The sequence below is a fragment of the Salvelinus alpinus genome, chromosome 26 (genome assembly GCF_045679555.1).
Source record: "Salvelinus alpinus chromosome 26, SLU_Salpinus.1, whole genome shotgun sequence".
NCBI classification, from domain to species: Eukaryota; Metazoa; Chordata; class Actinopteri; order Salmoniformes; family Salmonidae; genus Salvelinus; species Salvelinus alpinus.
The window spans coordinates 13,691,558-13,712,254 of NC_092111.1; the positions used below are offsets into that span (position 1 = coordinate 13,691,558).

Sequence of the window (20,697 nt, forward strand, 5' to 3'; positions counted from 1 at the left end):
AAAGGACAATTGTTCTATGGTGAGGTGATATATAAATCTATAATAAATTAGACATAGTTAACCTGTAAGAAACTATAAACAGGCACTATGTAACAACAATGTAATTACAACGTCGTCACAATGTAATGGGACACAACACTCAAAACCACATATCCCATATCCACAAAGTTGTTTTTGTCTGTGATGAAAAAACTAAGCATGGGTCTTGTAGTTTAATTTTGTGGTTTACACACCTCCCACTTCTATTAAAAAACAACATATCCCACAAAGCGTTTCGAAATGACGTGAATAAAGTCGTCCGTCTCGGCTTGCAACTTGTTCTCTAGGGGCTTGTGTCCAGTTAATTGTACACTAATTGTGATCCATTATGTTTATGGCAGGTACAGGCAACGGGGGCTGCGTTGTAGGCCAGGGGCCAGGCTCTAGTTCTGGGTCCTGCAATCCGCGAAAGTTTAGCGAGAAGATAGCACTCCTCACCCAGCGGCAAGCTGAGGACACCGCAGCCTTTCAGGAGGTTATGATGGACATCACTTCCACCAGGGTGAGTCAAGAGGACAGGCCTACGCGCTTCGTGTTGATAAAACTAGAGTAACCACAAAGCTGTCAAAAAAATCAAACGTCAGTAATGTTGACCACCAGACAGTCAGAGGACTTTGTTTTCACTTTTCAGAGGCGCAATAAATTCCAGGCCATATCAAGCAGCGCGCTCAATTTTGCAATATAGAGACTATCACCGCAAATAGGCTATACCCTGGTTGACAAATCTCAGTTTAATCCAAAGTGTTGATATAATTTAACTTCAAAACACTCTAACTGTAATCTTTAAACATAATATATGCTTTATATATACTTATACCACATGTATTGCATGCTTATAACACCTGTTGATTTGTCATACAGCTGCATGGAGTGCAGGCTGCCCACAACCTCCAAGGCTAGAATTACAAATTGCACTCTTGGGGTAGCCTGCATAGTAGATTTGAACAATGTAAATATGTTAAGATTTATGGGCTATGTCCTCACGTTGCTATTCATGGGGGTGTCTATTAGGCTAGGAGTGTGCTGATTTGTTATTGTGTCAATATTAAATATAATTACTATTCTATTTCTATGGGAGTGTCATTGTACCAGTACACAGTTGGAGTGCTACAACCTCACAGTTCAGTGAGTGTATTAAGTAGTGGATAATATGATACTTTATGTTATCGTTTTGGAATCTAATTGCCTTCTGTGCATTTGACTCCAGCTTTTTGCCGGGGGTGTAATAAATATATGTTTGAAACATGGTAGACGTATGTGTAAAGTTCGCAAGTTTGCGTTTCCCTATTCTGCGTTATAGAGCGCACTGTCCATGTTATAGCTGGGCTACATTGCACCTCAATCTTCAATGTTGTGAACACAATGCAGAATCCTATTGAATAAGCCTCTGGTGTCGCAACCTGGTCTCAGAGCTTTTTGTATTATTCTGTATGTAAATCCGGGACACTCCATTTAGTATGATATGATATGTTACGTTTCGTATGAGAATGTATTAATTTGTGGATGTCCATCACCTATTTCGTATGATATGATACAAATTACAATTCGTATTATATGTTACGAATTTGCTAAACATACAATATGTTATGAATTTGCAAAATCTACAATATGTTAAGAATTTGGAAAACGTATGATATGTTACGAATTCAGGCTAGGTGGCTAACGTTAGCTAGCTGGCTAACATTAGCTAGGCTAGGGGTTAGGGTTAGCTAAAAGGGTTAAGGTTAGCGTCAGGGGAAGGGTTAGCTAACATGCTAAGTAGCTTAAACGAAAAAGGGGGGGGGGGGGGGGGATCAGGTGCTTGACTGAAGGCCTTGAAAATGCAAAAAACATTCCTTACCATATGGGAGAATAAAGAAAAAGGAGCACTCTGTTGCTGCATAAACCTGATCGATTTATTGACGGGACAAACAAACAATAGGCCTACGTTTCGGCATGAATTGCCTTCATCAGAGTGGCCGATGAAAGCGATTCATGGCAAAACGTAAGCCTATTGTTTGTTTGTCCCGTCAAAAAATGTATCAGATTTACACAGCAACTGAATGCTCCTTTTTCTTTATTCTTTTGGATAGTCACCAGTTGAAGTATCCTGGGATAAGGAACGTTTTTGGATAAAAATAAGTAAGTAGCTGAAAAGTTGCTAATTAGCTCAAATGCTAAAGTTATCCGTGATGTGATTAAAACACGTACGCTTTTTATTTTACCTTTATTTAACTAGACAAGTCAGTTAACCTTTCTCGCCCCGGGGTTCCGCTAGCGGAACACCCACAACATTCCGCTGCCTTCGCAGCGCGCGAAATTCAAAAATATTTTATAGAAATATTTAACTTCCACACATTAACAAGTCCAATACAGCAAATGAAAGATAAACATCTTGTGAATCCAGCCAACATGTCCGATTTTTAAAATGTTTTACAGCGAAAACACAATATATATTTATGTTAGCTCACCACAATAGCCAAACACACAACGCCATGTTTTCACCGCAAACATAGCTTTCACAAAACCCACAAATAGAGATAAAATTAATCACTAACCTTTGAACAACTTCATCAGATGACAGTCTTATAACATCATGTTATACAATACATTTATGTTTTGTTCGAAAATGTGCATATTTATAGGTCCAAATTGTGGTTTTACATTGTGAATACGGCGCCATAATGCACCAAATTGTCCGGAGATATTTTGGACAGTCACGTAATCTAACCAAAAAAAAACTCATCATAAACTTTGCTAAAAAATACATGTTGTACAGCAAATGAAAGATACACTGGTTCTTAATGCAACCGCTGTGTTAGATTTAAAAAAATAACTTACAAAATAACTTACAAAATATTGCATGCTGTACAAAGTACAGCATGCAATATTCTGAGACAGCGCCCAGCCATTCTCCGCCATGTTGGAGCCAACATATTCCACAAAAATACGAAATAACATCATAAATATTCTCTTACCTTTGATGATCTTCCATCAGAATGTAGTGCAAGGAGTTTATAGTTCCACAATAAATCGTTGTTTTGTTTTAGAATGTCCATTTCTTCTGTCGAATTAGCAACTTTGGCTAGCATTGTGGATCGCACATGTCCATCAACTCTTGACGCGTGGAACGAAAAATTCCAAAAGTCACAATAAATGTCGAATAAACTGGTCAAACTCAGTTGAAAATCCACCTTTATGATGTTTTTCTCATATGTATCCAATAACGTCGAAGACGGAGAATTTTGTCGTGTATACCTAACGCATTGCAGAAAACAATGTAGTGTTCCCTGGTGCGCAGCTGAATACTGCCAATAGGGCGGACCTGTCACTCCAAAAGCTCTCATTCGGTCTCACATCAAGCTAGACACCCCATTCAACATTCTACTGCCTGTTGACATCTAGTGGAAGGCGTATGAAGTGCATACAGATCCATAAATAAAAGGCAATTGAATAGGCAAGGCCTTACACAGAGCCCCATTTTCAGAATTTTCACTTCCTGTTTGGAAGTTTGCTGCCAAATGAGTTCTGTTTTACTCACAGATATAATTCAAACAGTTTTAGAAACTTCAGAGTGTTTTCTATCCAATAGTAATAATAATATGCATATCGTATGATCTAGAACAGAGTACGAGGCCGTTTAATTTGGGCACGATTTTTTCCCAAAGTGAAAACACCACCCCCTATTCACTAAGAGGTTAAGAACAAATTCTTATATTCAATTAACTGCCTTGTTCAGGGGCAGAACAACAGATTTGTACCTTGTCAGCTGGGGGATTCAAACTTGCAACCTTTCGGTTACTAGCCCAATGCTCTAACCACTAGGCTACCGCCCCAATTTTGGGTTGCTCGATATCCGGGTTCCACCCTACTTTTGTTTTTTCCTTAAGTAACCATCTATCTTATGTAACCATACCAAACGTAACATATCATACAAATTTGAGTGTCCTGGATTTACATTTACTATGTTACGTTTAGTCAATGAGACCAGGTTGGGTGTCAGGGGAAATGAGGTGCAGCCCGCTGCTCTGGCTTGAAAGGGAGGAGCCTACACTTCATGGCACTTGTTTTAAGGTAGTTCTTTGACCTCTTGCATAGCCTACACTTTACATATCATTAATACCCGAATTCGTCATGTTACCTAACCACCATGCAACACTATCCTTAAAATAGCAATAGGAGATGGTAGTCAGCTATACTTATGGTTTATTACACATTGGCTTTTGAAGTATGCCATGGTATTTGTCCTACAGTATCTGATTTCCATGTTCATGCCAAGGGTTGGCAGTCGGGGGGTATTCTTTCCGAGATTGAGCCAACAGTAACCTTGACTCACTCTTATAGTGTCAATATATACGGAATATACTTTGTCTCAGTTTTACAATTACCAGTAATTCCATTATACAAGTGAGACTATTATAACATTAGCTTTTTCTGGTAATTAACCAAATGAAACTAGTTGTTGTCTTTATTCACTCCTCCTTTATCCCCCCCCCCCCCCCACTCTTTCTGGGTCTCAGATTCAGGTCCAGAGAGCACGGCAGGCCAGAAGCCTGGGCACTTATTACGGAGGCTCCCTTCCCAATGTCAACCAGATTGGGAGAAGCACTTCAGATGCACAGGTGAGAGTTATTACTAACATATGACTTTTAACTACATGACTTACTATTTATAACTATTTGTCTATTTATTAGCCTATTTACATACATGTAGGCTATAGCAATGGTTATATGATGTACAGTTGTCAGGAAGTTTACATACACCTTAGCCAAATACATTTAAACTCAGTTTTTCACAACTCCTGACAGTTAATCATAGTAAAAATTCCCTGTCTTAGGTCAGTTAGGATCACCACTTTATTTTAAGAATGTGAAATGTCAGAATAATAGTAGAGAGAATGATATATTTCAGCTTTTATTTCTTTCATCACATTCCCAGTGGGTCAGAAGTTTACATACACCCAATTAGTATTTGGCAGCATTGCCTTTAAATTGTTTTACTTGAGTCAAACGTTTTGGGTAGCCTTCCACAAACTTCCCACAATAAGTTGGGTGAATTTTGGCCCATTCCTCCTGACAGAGCTGGTGTAACTGAGTCAGGTTTGTAGGCCTCCTTGCTCACACACGCTTTTTCAGTTCTGCACACACATTTTCTATAGGATTGAGGTCAGGGCTTTGTGATGGCCATTCCATTACCTTGACTTTGTATCCTTAAGCCATTTTGCCACAACTTTGGAAGTATGCTTGAGGTCATTGTCCATTTGGAAGACCCATTTGCGACCACGCTTTAACTTCCTGACTGATGTCTTGAGATGTTGCTTCAATATATCCACATAATTTTCCTGCCTCATGATGCCATCTATTTTGTAAAGTGCACCAGTCCCTCCTGCAGCAAAGCACCCCCACAACATGATGCTGCCACCCCCGTGCTTCACGGTTGGGATGGTGTTCTTCTGCTTGCAAGCCTCCCCCTTTTTCCTCCAAACATAACGATGGTCATTATGGCCAAACACTTCTATTTTTGTTTCATCAGACCAGAGGACATTTCTCCAAAAAGTACCATCTTTGTCCCCATGTGCAGTTGCAAACCGTAGTCTGTCTTTTTTATGGCGGTTTTGGAGCAGTGGCTTCTTCCTTGCTGAGCGGCCTTTCAGGTTGTGTCGATATAGGACTCGTTTTACTGTGGATATAGATACTTTTGTACCTGTTTCCTCCAGCATCTTCACAGGGTCCTTTGCTGTTGTTCTGGGATTGATTTTCACTTTTCGCACAAAAGTATATTCATCTCTAGGAGACAGAACGCGTCTCCTTCCTGAGCGGTATGATGGCTGGTCCCATGGTGTTTATACTTGTCAAGCAAAGAGGCACTGAGTTTGTAGGGCCTTGAAATACATCCACAGGTACACCTCCAATTGACTCAAATTATGTCAATTAGCCTATCAGAAGCTTCTAAAGCCATGATTTCATTTTATGGAATTTTCCAAGCTGTTTAAAGGCACAGTCAACTTAGTGTATGTAAACTTCTGACCCACTGGAATTGTGATACAGTGAATTATAAGTGAAATAATCTGTCTGTAAACAATTGTTGGACAAATTACTTGTGTCATGCACAAAGTAGATGTCCTAACCGACTTGCCAAAACTATAGTTTCTTAACAAGATATTTGTGGAGTGGTTAAAAAACGAGTTTTAATGACTGCAACCTAAGTGTATGTAAACTTCCGACTTCAACGGTAGGCCTCTGAAAGTCAAATGAACCCTTGATCTGTCTGACTCTGTTAGGGTCAGCTCCCCTGTAGTCCAGACAGTGGCTGCCCCATAAGACTTCACCCAATGGCAGAGCGGGCACAAGGAGAGGGGCGGCTCAGTTTCCCAGTCAGGCAAAACAGGAGACATGTATCCTTTATGCTCAGTCAAAGGGCAGGCAGTGACTGACGGGTCACTTAAAGTGACAACGTGAAGTGAGGTCACTGTTAGTGTAACAATGTCTGTATTGCTTAGTTGATCCCATAGGACAGTGGTCACCAACCGGTCAAGCCAGTCCTAGTCAATCACCAAACATTTCATTAAGAAAAACAACGATAAAACCTTACGTTTCTATTTTTGTATTTGTTTCGTGCTGTTGACGGTAGGTGCACTTGATTCAGCAGCCCTAGCGCCGGGAAGGCAAAGTGTTCCCATTTTGAACCATTTCATATCTATGAAGGTAGAACTCCGCCTACCTGGCAGGCCCAGCCTGCATAGTTGATAGCAAATCAAGTGCACCTATAGGCCAATCAGATAGCTCAGATCAATGTGTCCCAACAGTTTCCTCGCGCCATAGACTGTAAAAAGAAGCCTCAAATGCACAGCAAAGTTGATAATGTGAAATTTCAAAACTTTCAAAACCCTGACTAGAGAGAGACTCAATGAATATATCAAAGAGCTGCTGTTTTTATGAGTAAGTTCATGTTTAAGTTGTTATTCAGCACTGTAAACACTTAGTTCAAAAGTTGAATAAGACATAAAATGCGCGTTTCGATAAACTTGCGTTATTATTTGCGGCGTGTGTCTTTTTTAATATAAGAATATTTCACTTTCTCTGGTCATAGGACTAACAACATGAATTGGTGCACGAGGAAGAAGTAATGCAGTTCCCTTTTCTCAGCAGAGGGAGAGAGAAGGGACGGTGAGTCCCCTATTTGACCTAGATAGTTTGTGTGTATGCATTGATATGTAGGCTACGTGTGCCTTTTTAAAAATGTATGTAGTTCTGTTCTTGAGCTGTTCTTGTGTAATGATGTTCTGTATTATGTCATTCTGTATTATGTTTCATGTTTTGTGTGGACCCCAGGAAGAGTAGCTGCTGCTTTTGCAACAGCTAATGGGGATCCTAATAAAATACCAAATACCAATACCTCCCCTCAGACTGACCATCAGATGCAGGCCTTCAGTCCAGTAAAAAAATACATTCACAAGTAATACAATAAGTGATATATTACCAGTGTGATCATATACCTTATATACCATTTATTTTAAATATAACTTCAAAAGGGTCTGAGAAGAACAACATTGGCAGGGCAATTCAAGTGTTGCCAATATGCAGTGATAAGGTATTGGGCCTATAGCCTACTGCACAAACCTCATTGCTACATAACTGTTTTCAATGGGTTAATGTTGTATAGGCTTATGTTTTTTAAGTCGTGTTTAAAAAAAAATCTGCGGTAGATCTCGGCTTGCATTTTGACTCAGAAAGTGATCTTGACTAAGAAAAGATTGGTGAACACTAACATAGGACTGGCTGTGATTCATAGTTGGCTAAAGCACAAACAGAAGCTATTAGGGCAAGGTTTTCTAATGATCAATGCTAACGTTAGCCATTTGCTACTCTAGTAAAGTAAGCACACAGAAATGATGCTCGTCCTCCATGCACTCCAGATATCTGAAGTGCATGGAGGACGACAGTACTTGACTTGGACTAAAATAGGTGCCTGTGCTCATTTTGGGTGCCAGCACTGTTTACATTTAGGTGCAGGAGCTCCACAATACTTTTGAGCTAATATTCTAGAAGAGGAACAGGAGCTCAAACAGTAGTAAAATGGTGGTGCCAGTACTCAGCTCCGGTGAGCTCCTGCCCAAGTCAAGCACTGGAGGACGACCATAAAAGTGGATGTAAAGCAATAGTTATATATTGCAATAAATATATTGCAATAAAGGGGTGAACTATTGCCTTAAATCCACAGTAGCCTACTTCCTGCCTATTGCAAGATGACCAAACATCTATTGTGTGTAAAAGCGGGCTGGGGTCAAATGCCACACTACTGTTCTTCGGCTGTCCCCATTTTGGTTCCAGGTAGAACCCTTTTGGGTTGTAGGTAGAACCCTTTTTGGGTTCCATGTAGAACTCTCTGTGGAAATGGTTCCACCTGGAACCAAAAGGGTTATTCAAAGAGTTCTCCTATGGGGACAGCCAAAGAACCCTTGTAGGTTCTATATAGCACCTTTTTTTCTAAGAGGTTAAATGTTGATCCACATATAAGGGGATTAATCATGTATACCGCACAGTGCAGACAATGCCCTGTCAACTTTTCGTACCATTGTTTGCCAACAGTAGGTCTATGCCTAGGTTTTTCTAAGGGCACTGTGTGTAGCCTTAACACTCCGTCACAGACTGACAACTCTCCCTACCGCTCAGTTCATCTGTCTCCACCACCCGAACCCAGCTGGAGAAGGTAATGGATCCAAACTGATATGTTTAGTTGACTTCCTAATAAATATCTTAATACATATTTTGACTCTGATTCTGTCACATGAAAAGGAACTGGTCTAGCAGCTCTCCAGTGGACGAAAGCCATCAGATGCACCTTCCCATCACAGCACTTAATAGGTGAGCAATGTATCCATGGTTGTTTCTCTGCTGTTCTTCTAAGCTCTTGCTTTCCCCTCTAAGATGTGTGCTCTCCTCCCCAGAACTAACTCAGACTCGGCCCTGCACACCAGTGTGAGGAACACCCACACAGGGGACCATTTGAGCCCCAACCAGCAGGCTTTAACCTCACGGAACAGACATGGTGGTAAGTCCACAATGCCTCCGGTTGTATTGAAATAGTCATAGTATTGTGTTCGGTGTTCCTGCGTTAGTCCTTAGTTAATTATGGCGAATGCCTCTTGAAAGTGAGTTTTATTTTCTATGCCAAAGGTTAATCCATTTGATGGTTTCCTCTTTGTCAACTCAGTCTTTCCATATCCAGTGCCTCCGATTGAGGAGAATGTCCTAGAAGAGGGAAAACCATTAAGAAATACCAAGAAGGTATTATTCTCCTATTTCCTGCCAATGTAACCATCCAGAATGCTTCATATTTCCTATGCGAATGGGTGCAACATTTCTCTATTTAGTCTAGCAGATGCATGACTATTTTTCTCATTGATGTACCTGAGGTATCCTTGCTAATTGTTTCTCATCCTAGTGTCCTGCACTTCCCACTGGAATCAAATCACATAAATTCCCTGGTGTAAAGTAAGTTCCGCTTTTTTCAAATGAATATTATCAAAAAGAAATTCAACCCCTGGGCCCTAGCTGAACCTCCCTTTCTCCTATCTTTCCCTCTTGTGGTTTTCTCCAGCATCCTGTTCTCGCCAGATCAGCAGTTCAGTGCTCTCAACGTCCCTTCCGCTCTCAATGTGAGTGGCTCCTTGCCCGACCTCTCCAGCCTGCACCTTCCCTCCCCACAGCCAGTAGGTGTGGACCCAGACAAACCCACTGCCTGCAGCACTGGCCACCTACCTGGAACTCCCTCTCACCTTGGAGCCAGGGACGATGAATTTCCCTTGCCAGGTGTGTTTGTCTGTGTGCTAAGTTCTTACTGTATGTCGGTGCCAGTTTAGGTATGTTCATATGGTGATGATGGTGTCCATTTATTCTGTATTCTCAGGTTTGTCGTTGTCTCTCCAAGGCTCATACAGTAACCCATTGCTCCAGTCCTCCCACAGCATCCCCAATATCCAATCCTCTCTCAGCAGCCACTCCCTTTCCAGCTCTCTAAGCTCCACCTCCTTGAACTTCTCACTCAGCAACACTTCCTTGCAGTCATCCCCTAGCAACCAATCCCTCCAGTCCTTCCTCAGCAGTTCGTCCCTAAGCGGCCTATCCCTGCAATCAACAACTAGCCACTGTAGCTACAGCAGTGGGATTGGTGGATCTCGCTCTTGCTCCTCCTCTTCGCTATCCTGCTCCCCACGTCCAACCAGCCAGACGCAGGTGCCTCCGGCAAGGAGGCGGACTCCCCTCAGCCCACTGGTCGTTCCCACTGGTGGAGAGTCTCGCTGGCTCCAATCGAAACAGTTTTCACCGGTTGGGTCTCCAAAGTTATCTTCTATAACTCAGGTATCTCAAGCAAACTGGAATTTAAGTGACATCATTGTTTTCGTTAATACGATTATTTCATATAATTCCATATTAAGACAGTTTGATGTATTACTCTTATTTAAATTCCAAGGGAGTTCTCCTGAACACCAACCAATTACCACAGGAGTCAAGGCCACCAGGGTATCGTCACTGCCAACCTCAACACGAGGGTACTCCAGCAGCTCAGCAGCCCATGCATAGAGGTCTGCCACAGCGGCAGCATTCTCTGACAGAGGGGCAGCAGCAACCCAGGCAGGAACCGCAGAAAACGCCACCACACCACGAGAAATCCAGGGATCTGCAACAACAAGGTGTACATCAGCAGCAGCAACAACATCATCATCAACACCCACAGCAACAGCTCCCACAGACACACAATCTCCAACGAGTGGAATATCACCATCAACAACAGTACCAACACCCAAATCAACTATATCAATGCCAGATCCAGCATGTCCAGACAGAAGATCAGGACCTGGACACAAAACAGCAACGTCAAAGTGGGTCAAACCAGTGTGAGAACTTACAGCAACAACACTTACATCAATTACAGAAGGAACAGCATCAACGACAACAAGAGCACCAGCAACAACAGAAACAAGTGTACCAAAACCTCCCACAGCAACAGCAAGAGAAGCAAAGGCAACAGTACCAGCTGCACCAGCAACACCCACACCAGCAGAACCCACATCAGCAACAGTATCAACAACAAGCATACCGAAGACAACCTCAGCAACACCGAGCACTTCGACAAGATGAGGTGCTACAGCAGCAACAGCAGCACCAGCAGTTTCAACCATACCAACAGCAGCAGCAGCGGCAAAATGGCAACCAGCAGCAGCAACAACAGCAGCAACATCAGTGGCATCTCCAGTGTGCATACCCGCCATCTCAGAGCCTCAACTTGTGTGGGCAGAACATGTCAAATCCACAAAAAGTACCAACGATGCAGATGACTCGTAAGCATCAGACCCAAGCCCAGGGAAGGAGCTGGTCACATCAAAAGGTGCAAGGTCAGAAGGACCAGATTCTGTCGACCAAAATCTCCTCACAGATGAACTCCTTCATGGACAACAGTCCGGACCTCTACAATGTGAGAATAACAATAATAATAATAATAATAATAACCTGTTTTCACTAGTTTGAGTTTGTTTGTTTTGGCTTTGTGCCAGTGTACATTTTGCTCTTTTATCAGCCTATTTGTTTTGTCTGTGATGTAGGCTATGTTTAGGGCCAGTTTAGGATATGTTTAGGGCCAGTAAGAGGCCATTTGATGTCTATCAGTAAGGTATGGTAATGTTAATGGTAATTGCGATTTTTTGATCAGATTTTGCAGTTTGAATTTGCAATATAGCTCAAAAAACTTTGGTGTACTGTTGGAATAGAATGTAGAAGCATAGTGGAAACCAGCATCGTTCTTGTTTGGGACAGTTGACTGCATTTGACCTAACAGAACCACAGGCAAACTTACAGATTTAGGATCTTAATTTGATAACCCGGTTGCAGGAGAACGTACCTGTAAAACTTGTATTGTATTTGAGGTTTATAAAGGCATTTGAAGTTTGTAATTTCCACTTTGAAATTTCAGACTTGATTTTCCCTTACCATAAATGTATCAACCCCTACAAACATGTCCATTAATTATAATCCACATAATATTTCAAATGTCCTTTTGCTGCAGGATTATTCTCCTACTGTAGCAAACTGGCTCAAATTAAGATGCTACATCTGTATAGTGAATCTAACTGGGGAACTGTGCTGCTAGAGTGACAGGGGGCGGGCTTGTTGTGTGAGGGAAGCAGCCGCAAGATAGAAAAAACAAGTAAACTATCAAAACGGATGTTACACGCGGCTGAGATGCGTTTCAAAATATTGCATGCGATATGGGTATTGCACATGTCAATATTGCAATTATAATTTCAATGTGCAGCCCTATTAATGCTTTACTCGCCCCCTTTCTGCTTTCTTAGGACTCTTCCATACTGGATCATTTCCAGAATGAGTCCTACATGGGCCTACACCTCACACCCAGCCAAACTCAGGCGCTTTCCCAGCAGGTAACCTAAGACCTAAAACTGTAAATAATCTAACAGTATTGAAAGGACAACTCTATTTTACCTGTCGATTCATTCAGTGTCCATAGTTTTAATCTAACGGTCTCTAATCTTTGTTGGTTGTCCACAACTCTGCCCAGCTGGGACAACTCAGTAAGGAGCCTCTCTGGGGAGATTCTGGGCCTCAATCTGTGGTTGGGAAAGATGGAGGGGTTTACTGTGGGAACCAGGTACCTCAGATGTCCGTCCACTGCCAGAACCAAAGCAGTGTGGACTGTCATAACATCCTTATGACAGGTAGGACCCACTCCTTCCCCCTCTTGTACTTTTTAATCGCTTGCTGCAGTTAAATAGTTAACATTTGGGGGAAGTGTTACCTTATTTTCAATTTACACAGGGTGTTGTTTCATCCAGACAGTTACAAGTCCATTTCCTGAAATGTTGAACCTGGCAATTGAATCATAAACATGGTTTAAAAAAAATTGGCACCGCGATTTTAACCTTTATAAAGCTTATCTTGTCTATTTTAAAACTTTGGCCGGGATTCAATCCGATTGCGTGTTATAGGTATTGCGGCTTTTAAAGGCAATTTCCGATTGAGCCGACATATGCAGCGTTTACCGTGAATGGGAACTCCGCGTATTACCTTTAAAATGCCTGTAACCCGCATTCGGGATTGAATCCCGGTCATAATCTTTTTCTCTTATCCGCTTTTCTTTGTTTCCCACTTAATAGACAAAACAGCTTTTGAGGATTTCTCTGGAGTACTGCCCATGCTGGGATTTGATGCGGACCCCTTTGCCCTGGATAACCCCCTTCAGATCGATCCCCTAGACCTGGAGGAGCTTAACAAGCTGGCAGATGGAGACATGGTCGAGGACTCTGTGAAAGGACACTGTTCTAACCTACTTAGGTGACCTGGGGAATTGGATGCATCCAGGAACACTATTTTCAACTAAGATGGCAGCAATGTCAGTTGTAGATAAACTACAGCTAACTATGCGTTTCAGGATCTCTCACTGCTGGACATAATTTGATTGGACATGGTATTTCTTACAGCATCCTCATGTGATTGGACAGGTCCATGTCATGGGATTTGAAAAGCATGTGACTGGACATTGACTGCCTCACATGACTGGTTAGCTGACTGCACTTTTTCTTAGTTGTAATGTAATGCTTGCCTGCAATGGAAAAATGCAGCCAAGAGCTGGCATCCTCTGCATCTTAGTGTCAATGTAGTTGAATAATGAAAACAGATGTGTAGTTTGTGTAAAAAATATATATTTTGTAATACAATTATGTACATTCTAACAGCCTGCCTTTTCCCATCTCTTGTAGAGATGGAAAAATATATATATATAATCTAAAACAATATTGTGTATATAAAATGTGGCCAAGAAACCAGTTATATTTAGAGGTCCTTGTTGCTTTTTTTTTTTTAAACATCTTGACATTTCTGCAATGACATTGTGTACCAGACATTATTTTACAAAGAAAATAAATGAGCAGTAAATAACTTGCCTATCCATTTCTTCTTTTTTTTAAAAGACACTTGTATGGATTGAGACAATACATTAACATTCAGTTAATTTAAAGGGAAAGTTTCCTCAAAATAAAAATTAACATGACCTGTGTATTAGATTGCATAATAATATTTCAGGTACTGGTGTTTTTGCATTACATTTTACGTTTAGCTCTAAAATTAAGGTAACATATGGTTGCCTAATAGAAAAACACAGGTAAATACTCCACAAGGCAACGTACTCTATGTGATTACAACCTGATTATGATTATGAAGCATGTTATAAATTCATTCCAAAGGAGAAGTTTGACCATTTTTTGTGTGGCAACAATCAACACTGGGCGTCAATGTAACATTAATTACAAGATCATACAAAACATTTTCTAATCCATACCAATTTCTAACTTAATTTATCTGACACATTGAAGCTCAAATAAACATTAATCAAGAATTTAAAACATGCCTAAAACATATTTTAGAATGATCACATTTCAGTTTACTTTGAAGAGCACATGGACCCAAACTATGCTTCCCATTTCCCCAAAGAATAACTAACATCCAGTGGGTTGGGAAAGAAAGCAACAAACCTTGTTTCTATAAGGTTCTTCCCTGAGATTTATTTTCCTCACTGCTCCAGGTGTGGGTCTCCTTCAGGCGCAGATCCAGGATTAGCTTATGTTCACCAATTACTAAACCATTTCAATAAAAAACTGACCTCAGATCAGTGTTTGCTCCCTTCTGACTTCTAATGTCAGATATTTATATGTGCGTGAGTCGATCATTAGACAGTGTAGGACCCATGTCAAGTCAGTATATCCTATCTTGGCAGTGCCAAACATAGACCGCTTCAGTGTAACATGTCATGTACTGTTTGTTGAGCAACAATGATAAGATAATATACTGTTTTACACAGAACTGAAAGTGTGTACTCCATCTTGAGTTAAAAAATAAATAAATAAGAATAATAAAGAATAATAATAAAGTATAACTAACTACAGTAAGAAACCTTTTCACAATTTGCTGTATAAAAATTCTCACATGGAATGTTAGGGTTGAGATGGGAGCCTTTGGCATTCACAAGCACAAATAAACGCACTCATTAATTGGCTCTCGTCCACAGGATGATTCAGCCCATTCCTAAATTATGCAAGTGGTTAGAAATTAGTTTCTGTCAAAGACTTATTGGTTGATTGTGCCTTGCAAGTGGTGTATTCCACATGTATCAGTGCACCTCATATTTTAAAAAAGAGTGACACCTGCCGGACACTTTTTCTATGCATTTAATCGTATCCGATAGGCTAAATCCAGATAGATAACTTGAAAAACTGGGCCCAGAGGTGTCTCTGTTCATTGGCTAGAAAATGGTTAAAGGCAGGACACATATCCTGGCTTGGCCTCTGTTGATTGGCTCGTAAACCTGCGTTTGGGGCCTGTTCTTGCGGACAGACACACCCCGCCCAGCAGGATGATCAGCATGGGAGTGCCCAGCCCCACCGCCATGATGACCAGAACCAGGGGAGAAAACGAGTCCACAGGAGGAGAGCCCAGTCCCACCAACACAGTCCTGAATTAGGAAGAAGAAAAGATTAGGCAATAAGACAGAGAAAAAGCAAGAGAAGGAAGAATATCACCAGTGATGACAATTTCATTATAATTTCAGGTAGTTGGTGGTGGTGTGAGATGATTGGTTAACGGTGGGGCTATAAACTGCAATTTAATGTATAATTCATTTCAAGTTGCTAAAATGCAACATATTATAGCAAGGATGAACCAATAGGATGTAAACAGTTACCTACCAGCTAAGGTAGTTGGTGGTGTTGTAGAATGGGTCTCCAGTGATACTGAAGGTCATGTTGAGCCCGGTGGTCTGGCGCTCCCCTCCAAAATAAGCCAGCACCAGGCCGGAGGGGGGAGGCTGGGCTACGGGGACAGGGGTTGAGTGCCGGCAGGGAGTGGCGTCCTCAAAGACAGGCGATGGCCTGCGGTAGGCCACGGGCTTCCATTGGGCGTAGCCAAGAACAGTGGAGGTGGAGTTGACTGGAGAGGACACCCACTGAGATAGCTAAGGGAGAGGAAAGACAAGATCACTGTAGAATCTGACAGCTTTAGTGACAGTCTACAGACAGAAGGAGGTTTAGAACAGCGAACCTGTTCAACCATAAATGAATCAACCATAAATGATAAACCAGACAAAATTTGTTGAAATATAAACATCTAAACACTCAGTCAGTAACATTTACTACAGTATAACTGCATGTCTATAACACACACACAGACATTACCTTGAATATGGAGGGTGTGTATTCGTCATCTATTGACCGGCGCATGTCCACTCTGCTCATGGGATGGGTGTCTCCCACGGCCTGTAGCTCTAGGGAAAAGCGGGAGCGATTGGACCTCGGGGCCACGCCGTCCAGCCCCACCCTCAGCTGGGAGGAGTTCGCATTGTGGAAGAGACTGGGCCAGCCTTGGTCCCGCCCCTCAACATCAAAAGCTGAGAACTAGGTTAGGAAAATAATGGTTGAATACAGGCTAGCTAACATGCAATAAAATGTATAATCTCACTGATCAGTAGTACTCACTTCACTTCAGTAACCAAGTTTAAAATCATAAAATCAAAGTTTGTCAGACATTTTCAGACCTTTAAAAGTGGTGTAATGTAGAGATGAGTCCATGTTCCATGCTATCTGTTGAGTGGATCCAGACAAAGGTCTGAATCTCTCATGATGAAATGTCTAATTTCATCATGCAGGCTTTAGATGATCCAGTTCCACCTACCTTCAGACAGAGCGAGCCATTGCTGAAGCTCTCGCTGGCGTCTCTTCCACAAAGCAGGGCGGTGTGAGCCGTGGGGTCCAATGTCTTGTTCAGGTCGCTCCAGGTGAAATTCTGCAGCTCGTAGGGCTGGAAAAAGCTGGAGGGGGGTAGGTGCTCAGGGTCAGCTGTGTCGTTGACATCGTCATACTCCCACAGCTGACGAGAGACAAATTAGTTGGTTTAGTGAATGAGTTACGTATGGCTGCCCAGGCTGAAATCAACCCATTTTTAATACCCAGGTGTTTAGTTTGAGCTATTACTATATTGCTAACAACCATCCAAACATTTATGATCTACAAGAAATGTCTAGAGCTACAATTTGACCATGCAAATGATTACTTTCAATAACCTGGATTATGGTTCAAAACCTAGCACCTCACTTGTCTGTATGGTTTATGCATTTGGATGATATACAGTCATGTGACCTGTATCAGCCACTCAGAATATCACCTCAACTGACACTTACGAACACGATGACCATCAATTTAGAACTACTGGTGACTCACCCTGGTAAAGACGAGTGCGTTGCTGTACAGAACACTGCTCTCTGGAGTCACTTTCAGGCTGCCTGTGGTATTTTGCACGAGGAAGGCAGGCCAGTCTACCTCCACCTTGGATGAAATGGAGCTTGTGTGCACCAATAGTAATGCTGGCGCCCCCTGGCTGCAGAAGAGGTAATGCAGTGTGTTGTTTTTGCCGAGCGCCCGCACATGGAGCAAGCCAACACCAGGGGGCAGCGGTGTCAGCAAGGAGTTCAGACCAGGGTTCAGCTCCAGGGATACCTGGGAAGAGGTAAGTAAAACAGAGAGTATGTTTTATAATTTTTCTATAGCGACACAGGTGAGAATCATACAAGCAAACTGAAATTGTAAACAGAGGTGATTCATGAATCAATAACAGATTTGCACAGAGTCCTGCTCAGGCCAACAACGCAAAACACATACAGATTGGTCCTGACTTGGTAAACAAGGAAGTCTCAAATGAGATCGTTCATAATCAATATTTATTCATATTTGACATGGCTGGATTGCCAGCACAGAGTAGTGCTCAGTTTATATTTGTTTCAGCCATCTCAGCAACTGGGGCGGCAGGTAGCCTCGTTTTTAGAGCATTGGGCCAGTAACTGAAAGGTTGCTAGTATCCATTAGCTGACAAGATAAAAATCTGTCGTTCTGCCCCTGAACAAGGCAGTTAACCCACTGTTCCTAGGCCGTCATTGTAAATAAGAATTTGTTCTTAACTGACTTGCCTAGTTAAATAATGGTGAAATAAAATAAAATAAAAATGTAAAACAAACACTTAGGCCTACACCTACAGCGTATTCGGAAAGTATTCAGACTCCTTGACTTTTCCCAAATTTTTCTCAATCTACACACAATACCCCATAACAAAAAAGCAAAAACAGGGTTTTAGAAATTTTTGCACATATCACATTTACATAAGTATTCAAACCCTTTACTCGGTACTTTGTTGAAGCACCTTTGGCAGCGATTACAGCCTCGAGTCTTCTTGGATATGACGCTACAAGCTTGGCAGATGTGTATTTGGGGAGTTTCTCCCATTCTTCTCTGCAGATCCTCTCAAGCTCTGTCAGGTTGGATGGGGAGCGTTGCTGCACAGCCATTTTCAGGTCTCTCTAGATATGTTTGATCGGGTTCAAGCTCTGGCTGGGCCACTCAAGGGCATTCAGAGACTTGTCCCGAAGCCACTCCAATGTTGACTTGGCTGTGTGCTTAGGGTCGTTGTTCTGTTGAAAGGTGAACATTCACCCCAGTCGGAAACCTGCTCCGCCCTGGAGCTGGTTTCCATCAAGGATTTCTGTACTTTGCTCCGTTCGTCTTTCCCTTGATCCTGACTAGCCTCCCAGTCCCTGTCCCGTCACTGAAAAACATCCCCACAGCATGATGCTGCCACCACGATGTTTCACTGTAGGGATGGTCCAAGGTTTCCTCCAGACATGACACTTGGCATTCAGGCCAAAGACTTCAATCTAGGTTTCATCAGACTAGAGAATCTTGTTTCTCATGGTCTGAGAGTCTTTAGGTGCCTTTTGGCAAACTCCAAGCAGGCTGTCATGTGCCTTTTACTGAGGAGTGACTTCCGTCTGGCCACTCCACCGTAAAGGCCTGATTGGTAGAGAGCTGCAGAGATGGTTGTCCTTCTGGAAGGTTCTCCCATCTCCACAGAGGAACTCTGGACCTGTCAGAGTGATCATCTGGTTCTTGGTCACCTCCCTGACCAAGGCCCTTCTACCTGATCGCTCACTAGACCTGGCCGCCCAGGCGAACTAAGTTTTGGTGGTTCCACACTTCCTCCATTTAAGAATTATGGAGTCCACTGTGTTCTTGGGGACCTTCAAAGCGGCAGAATTTTTTTGGTACCCTTCCTCATATCTGTGCCTCGACACAATCGTGTCTCGGAGCTCTATGGACAATTCCTTCGACCTCATGGCTTGGTTTTTGCTCTGACATGCACTGTCAACTGTGGGACCTTATATAGACAGTTGTGTGCCTTTCCTTTATGTCGCTACAGTATGCATTGTTGGCTGGGGTCCAACAATGGGTAAATGACAGTGGTGGAAAAAGTACCCAATTGTCATACTTGAGTAAAAGTAAAGATACCTTCATAAAAAATGACTCAAGTAAAAGTGAAAGTCACCCAGTAAAATACTACTTCAGTAAAAGTCTAAAAGTATTCGGTTTTAAATCTACTTAAGTATCAAAAGTAAAATTATTAATAATTTCAAATTCCTTATATTAAACAAAATAGATGGCACCATTTTCTAGTAAAAAAAAAAATGTATTTACGGATAGCCAGGGGCACACTCACACATCATTTACAAACTAAGCATTTGTCTTTAGTGAGTACGCCAGATCAGAGGCAATAGGGATGACCAGGCATGTTCTCTTGATATTTGCATTAATTAGACAAATTTTCTGTCCTGCAAAGCATTCAAAATGTAACAAGTACTTTTGGGTGTCAGGGAAAATGTAAGGAGTAAAAAGTGCATCATTTTATTTTGGAATGTAGTGAAGTAAAAGTAGTCAAAAATATAAAAAGTACAGATTCCCCCCAAAACGGTAAATTAAAGTTTTATAGATTGTTGGTCATCATTACAATATGGCCAGCGCTATAAATACAAACCCAAACACGTATATCCAAAATGTTAGTAATCACCAGCTAGCTAAAATGTATAACTTGCTATCTAGCAGCAGTGAGCTTACTAACTAAATTCTCAAAGCGTCAGCTAGCTAACGCGTTACATTACGTTGACTACTTTATCTGGTCAGCAAAAGATTAGCTAACGTTAGCAACCTTTTATAGCACTTTATTACTGTACAACAGAAATGTAAACAACAATGTACTACCCAACTTACATTCCGTCGGTAGTTATCACCATTGCCGATAAAACTAGAAGAAAACCGAACCGTTAAAAGCAAAAATAAGACATAAAAGTGGATTGTGTACAAAATCTCCGCCGGCATCTTTCTTTTTCGGCATACACGTGGAGGATTCACGTGCCTAGTACTTTATTTGATCAGCTGATTTGTATTCAGCTGACTCGTCAGTATCGATTTCAGCAGTGGTGGAAAAAGTACCCAATTGTCATACTCTTGTAAAAGTGAAAGTCACCCAGTAAAATACTTGAGCAAAAGTCTAAAGTATTTGGTTTTAAATATACTTAAGTATCAAAAGTAAATGTAATTGCTAAAATATACTTACGTATCAAAAGTAAAAGTATGAATAATTTCAAATTCCTTTTTTTAGGCAAACCAGTAGGCATAATTCTCTTGTTTATTTATTTATTTTATAGATAGACAGGGGCACACTCCAACATAATTTACAAATTAAGCGTTAAGTGGACACTGATGTCTTGCTTCCCGACAAGCTAAACACCTTCTTT

At 41.6% G+C, this 20,697-nt stretch overlaps 1 protein-coding gene and 1 pseudogene across 7 annotated transcripts; one reads left to right on the plus strand and one right to left on the minus strand.

Annotated features, from left to right (window-relative positions):
• The first annotated feature begins 275 nt into the window (after nucleotides 1-275).
• On the plus strand, nucleotides 276-14,288 carry LOC139554750 (CREB-regulated transcription coactivator 2-like). 7 transcript variants are annotated; one of them, XM_071367844.1, is made up of 14 exons: nucleotides 276-541; nucleotides 4,539-4,640; nucleotides 6,299-6,412; nucleotides 8,666-8,727; nucleotides 8,814-8,882; nucleotides 8,966-9,069; nucleotides 9,232-9,305; nucleotides 9,463-9,512; nucleotides 9,619-9,830; nucleotides 9,928-10,379; nucleotides 10,492-11,493; nucleotides 12,371-12,457; nucleotides 12,595-12,751; nucleotides 13,190-14,288. In XM_071367844.1, exons 1-14 carry the CDS (start codon nucleotides 368-370, stop codon nucleotides 13,369-13,371), a joined length of 2,841 nt encoding a protein of 946 aa, XP_071223945.1. In that variant the 5' UTR covers nucleotides 276-367; the 3' UTR covers nucleotides 13,372-14,288. The 7 variants fall into 7 exon arrangements, with proteins under 7 accessions (XP_071223945.1, XP_071223947.1, XP_071223946.1 ...); XM_071367846.1 differs by having other exon boundaries at nucleotides 10,525-11,493; XM_071367845.1 differs by having other exon boundaries at nucleotides 9,247-9,305.
• Nucleotides 13,876-20,337, minus strand: LOC139554752 (glycosylated lysosomal membrane protein-like; annotated as a pseudogene).
• Between the last annotated feature and the right edge of the window lie 360 nt (nucleotides 20,338-20,697).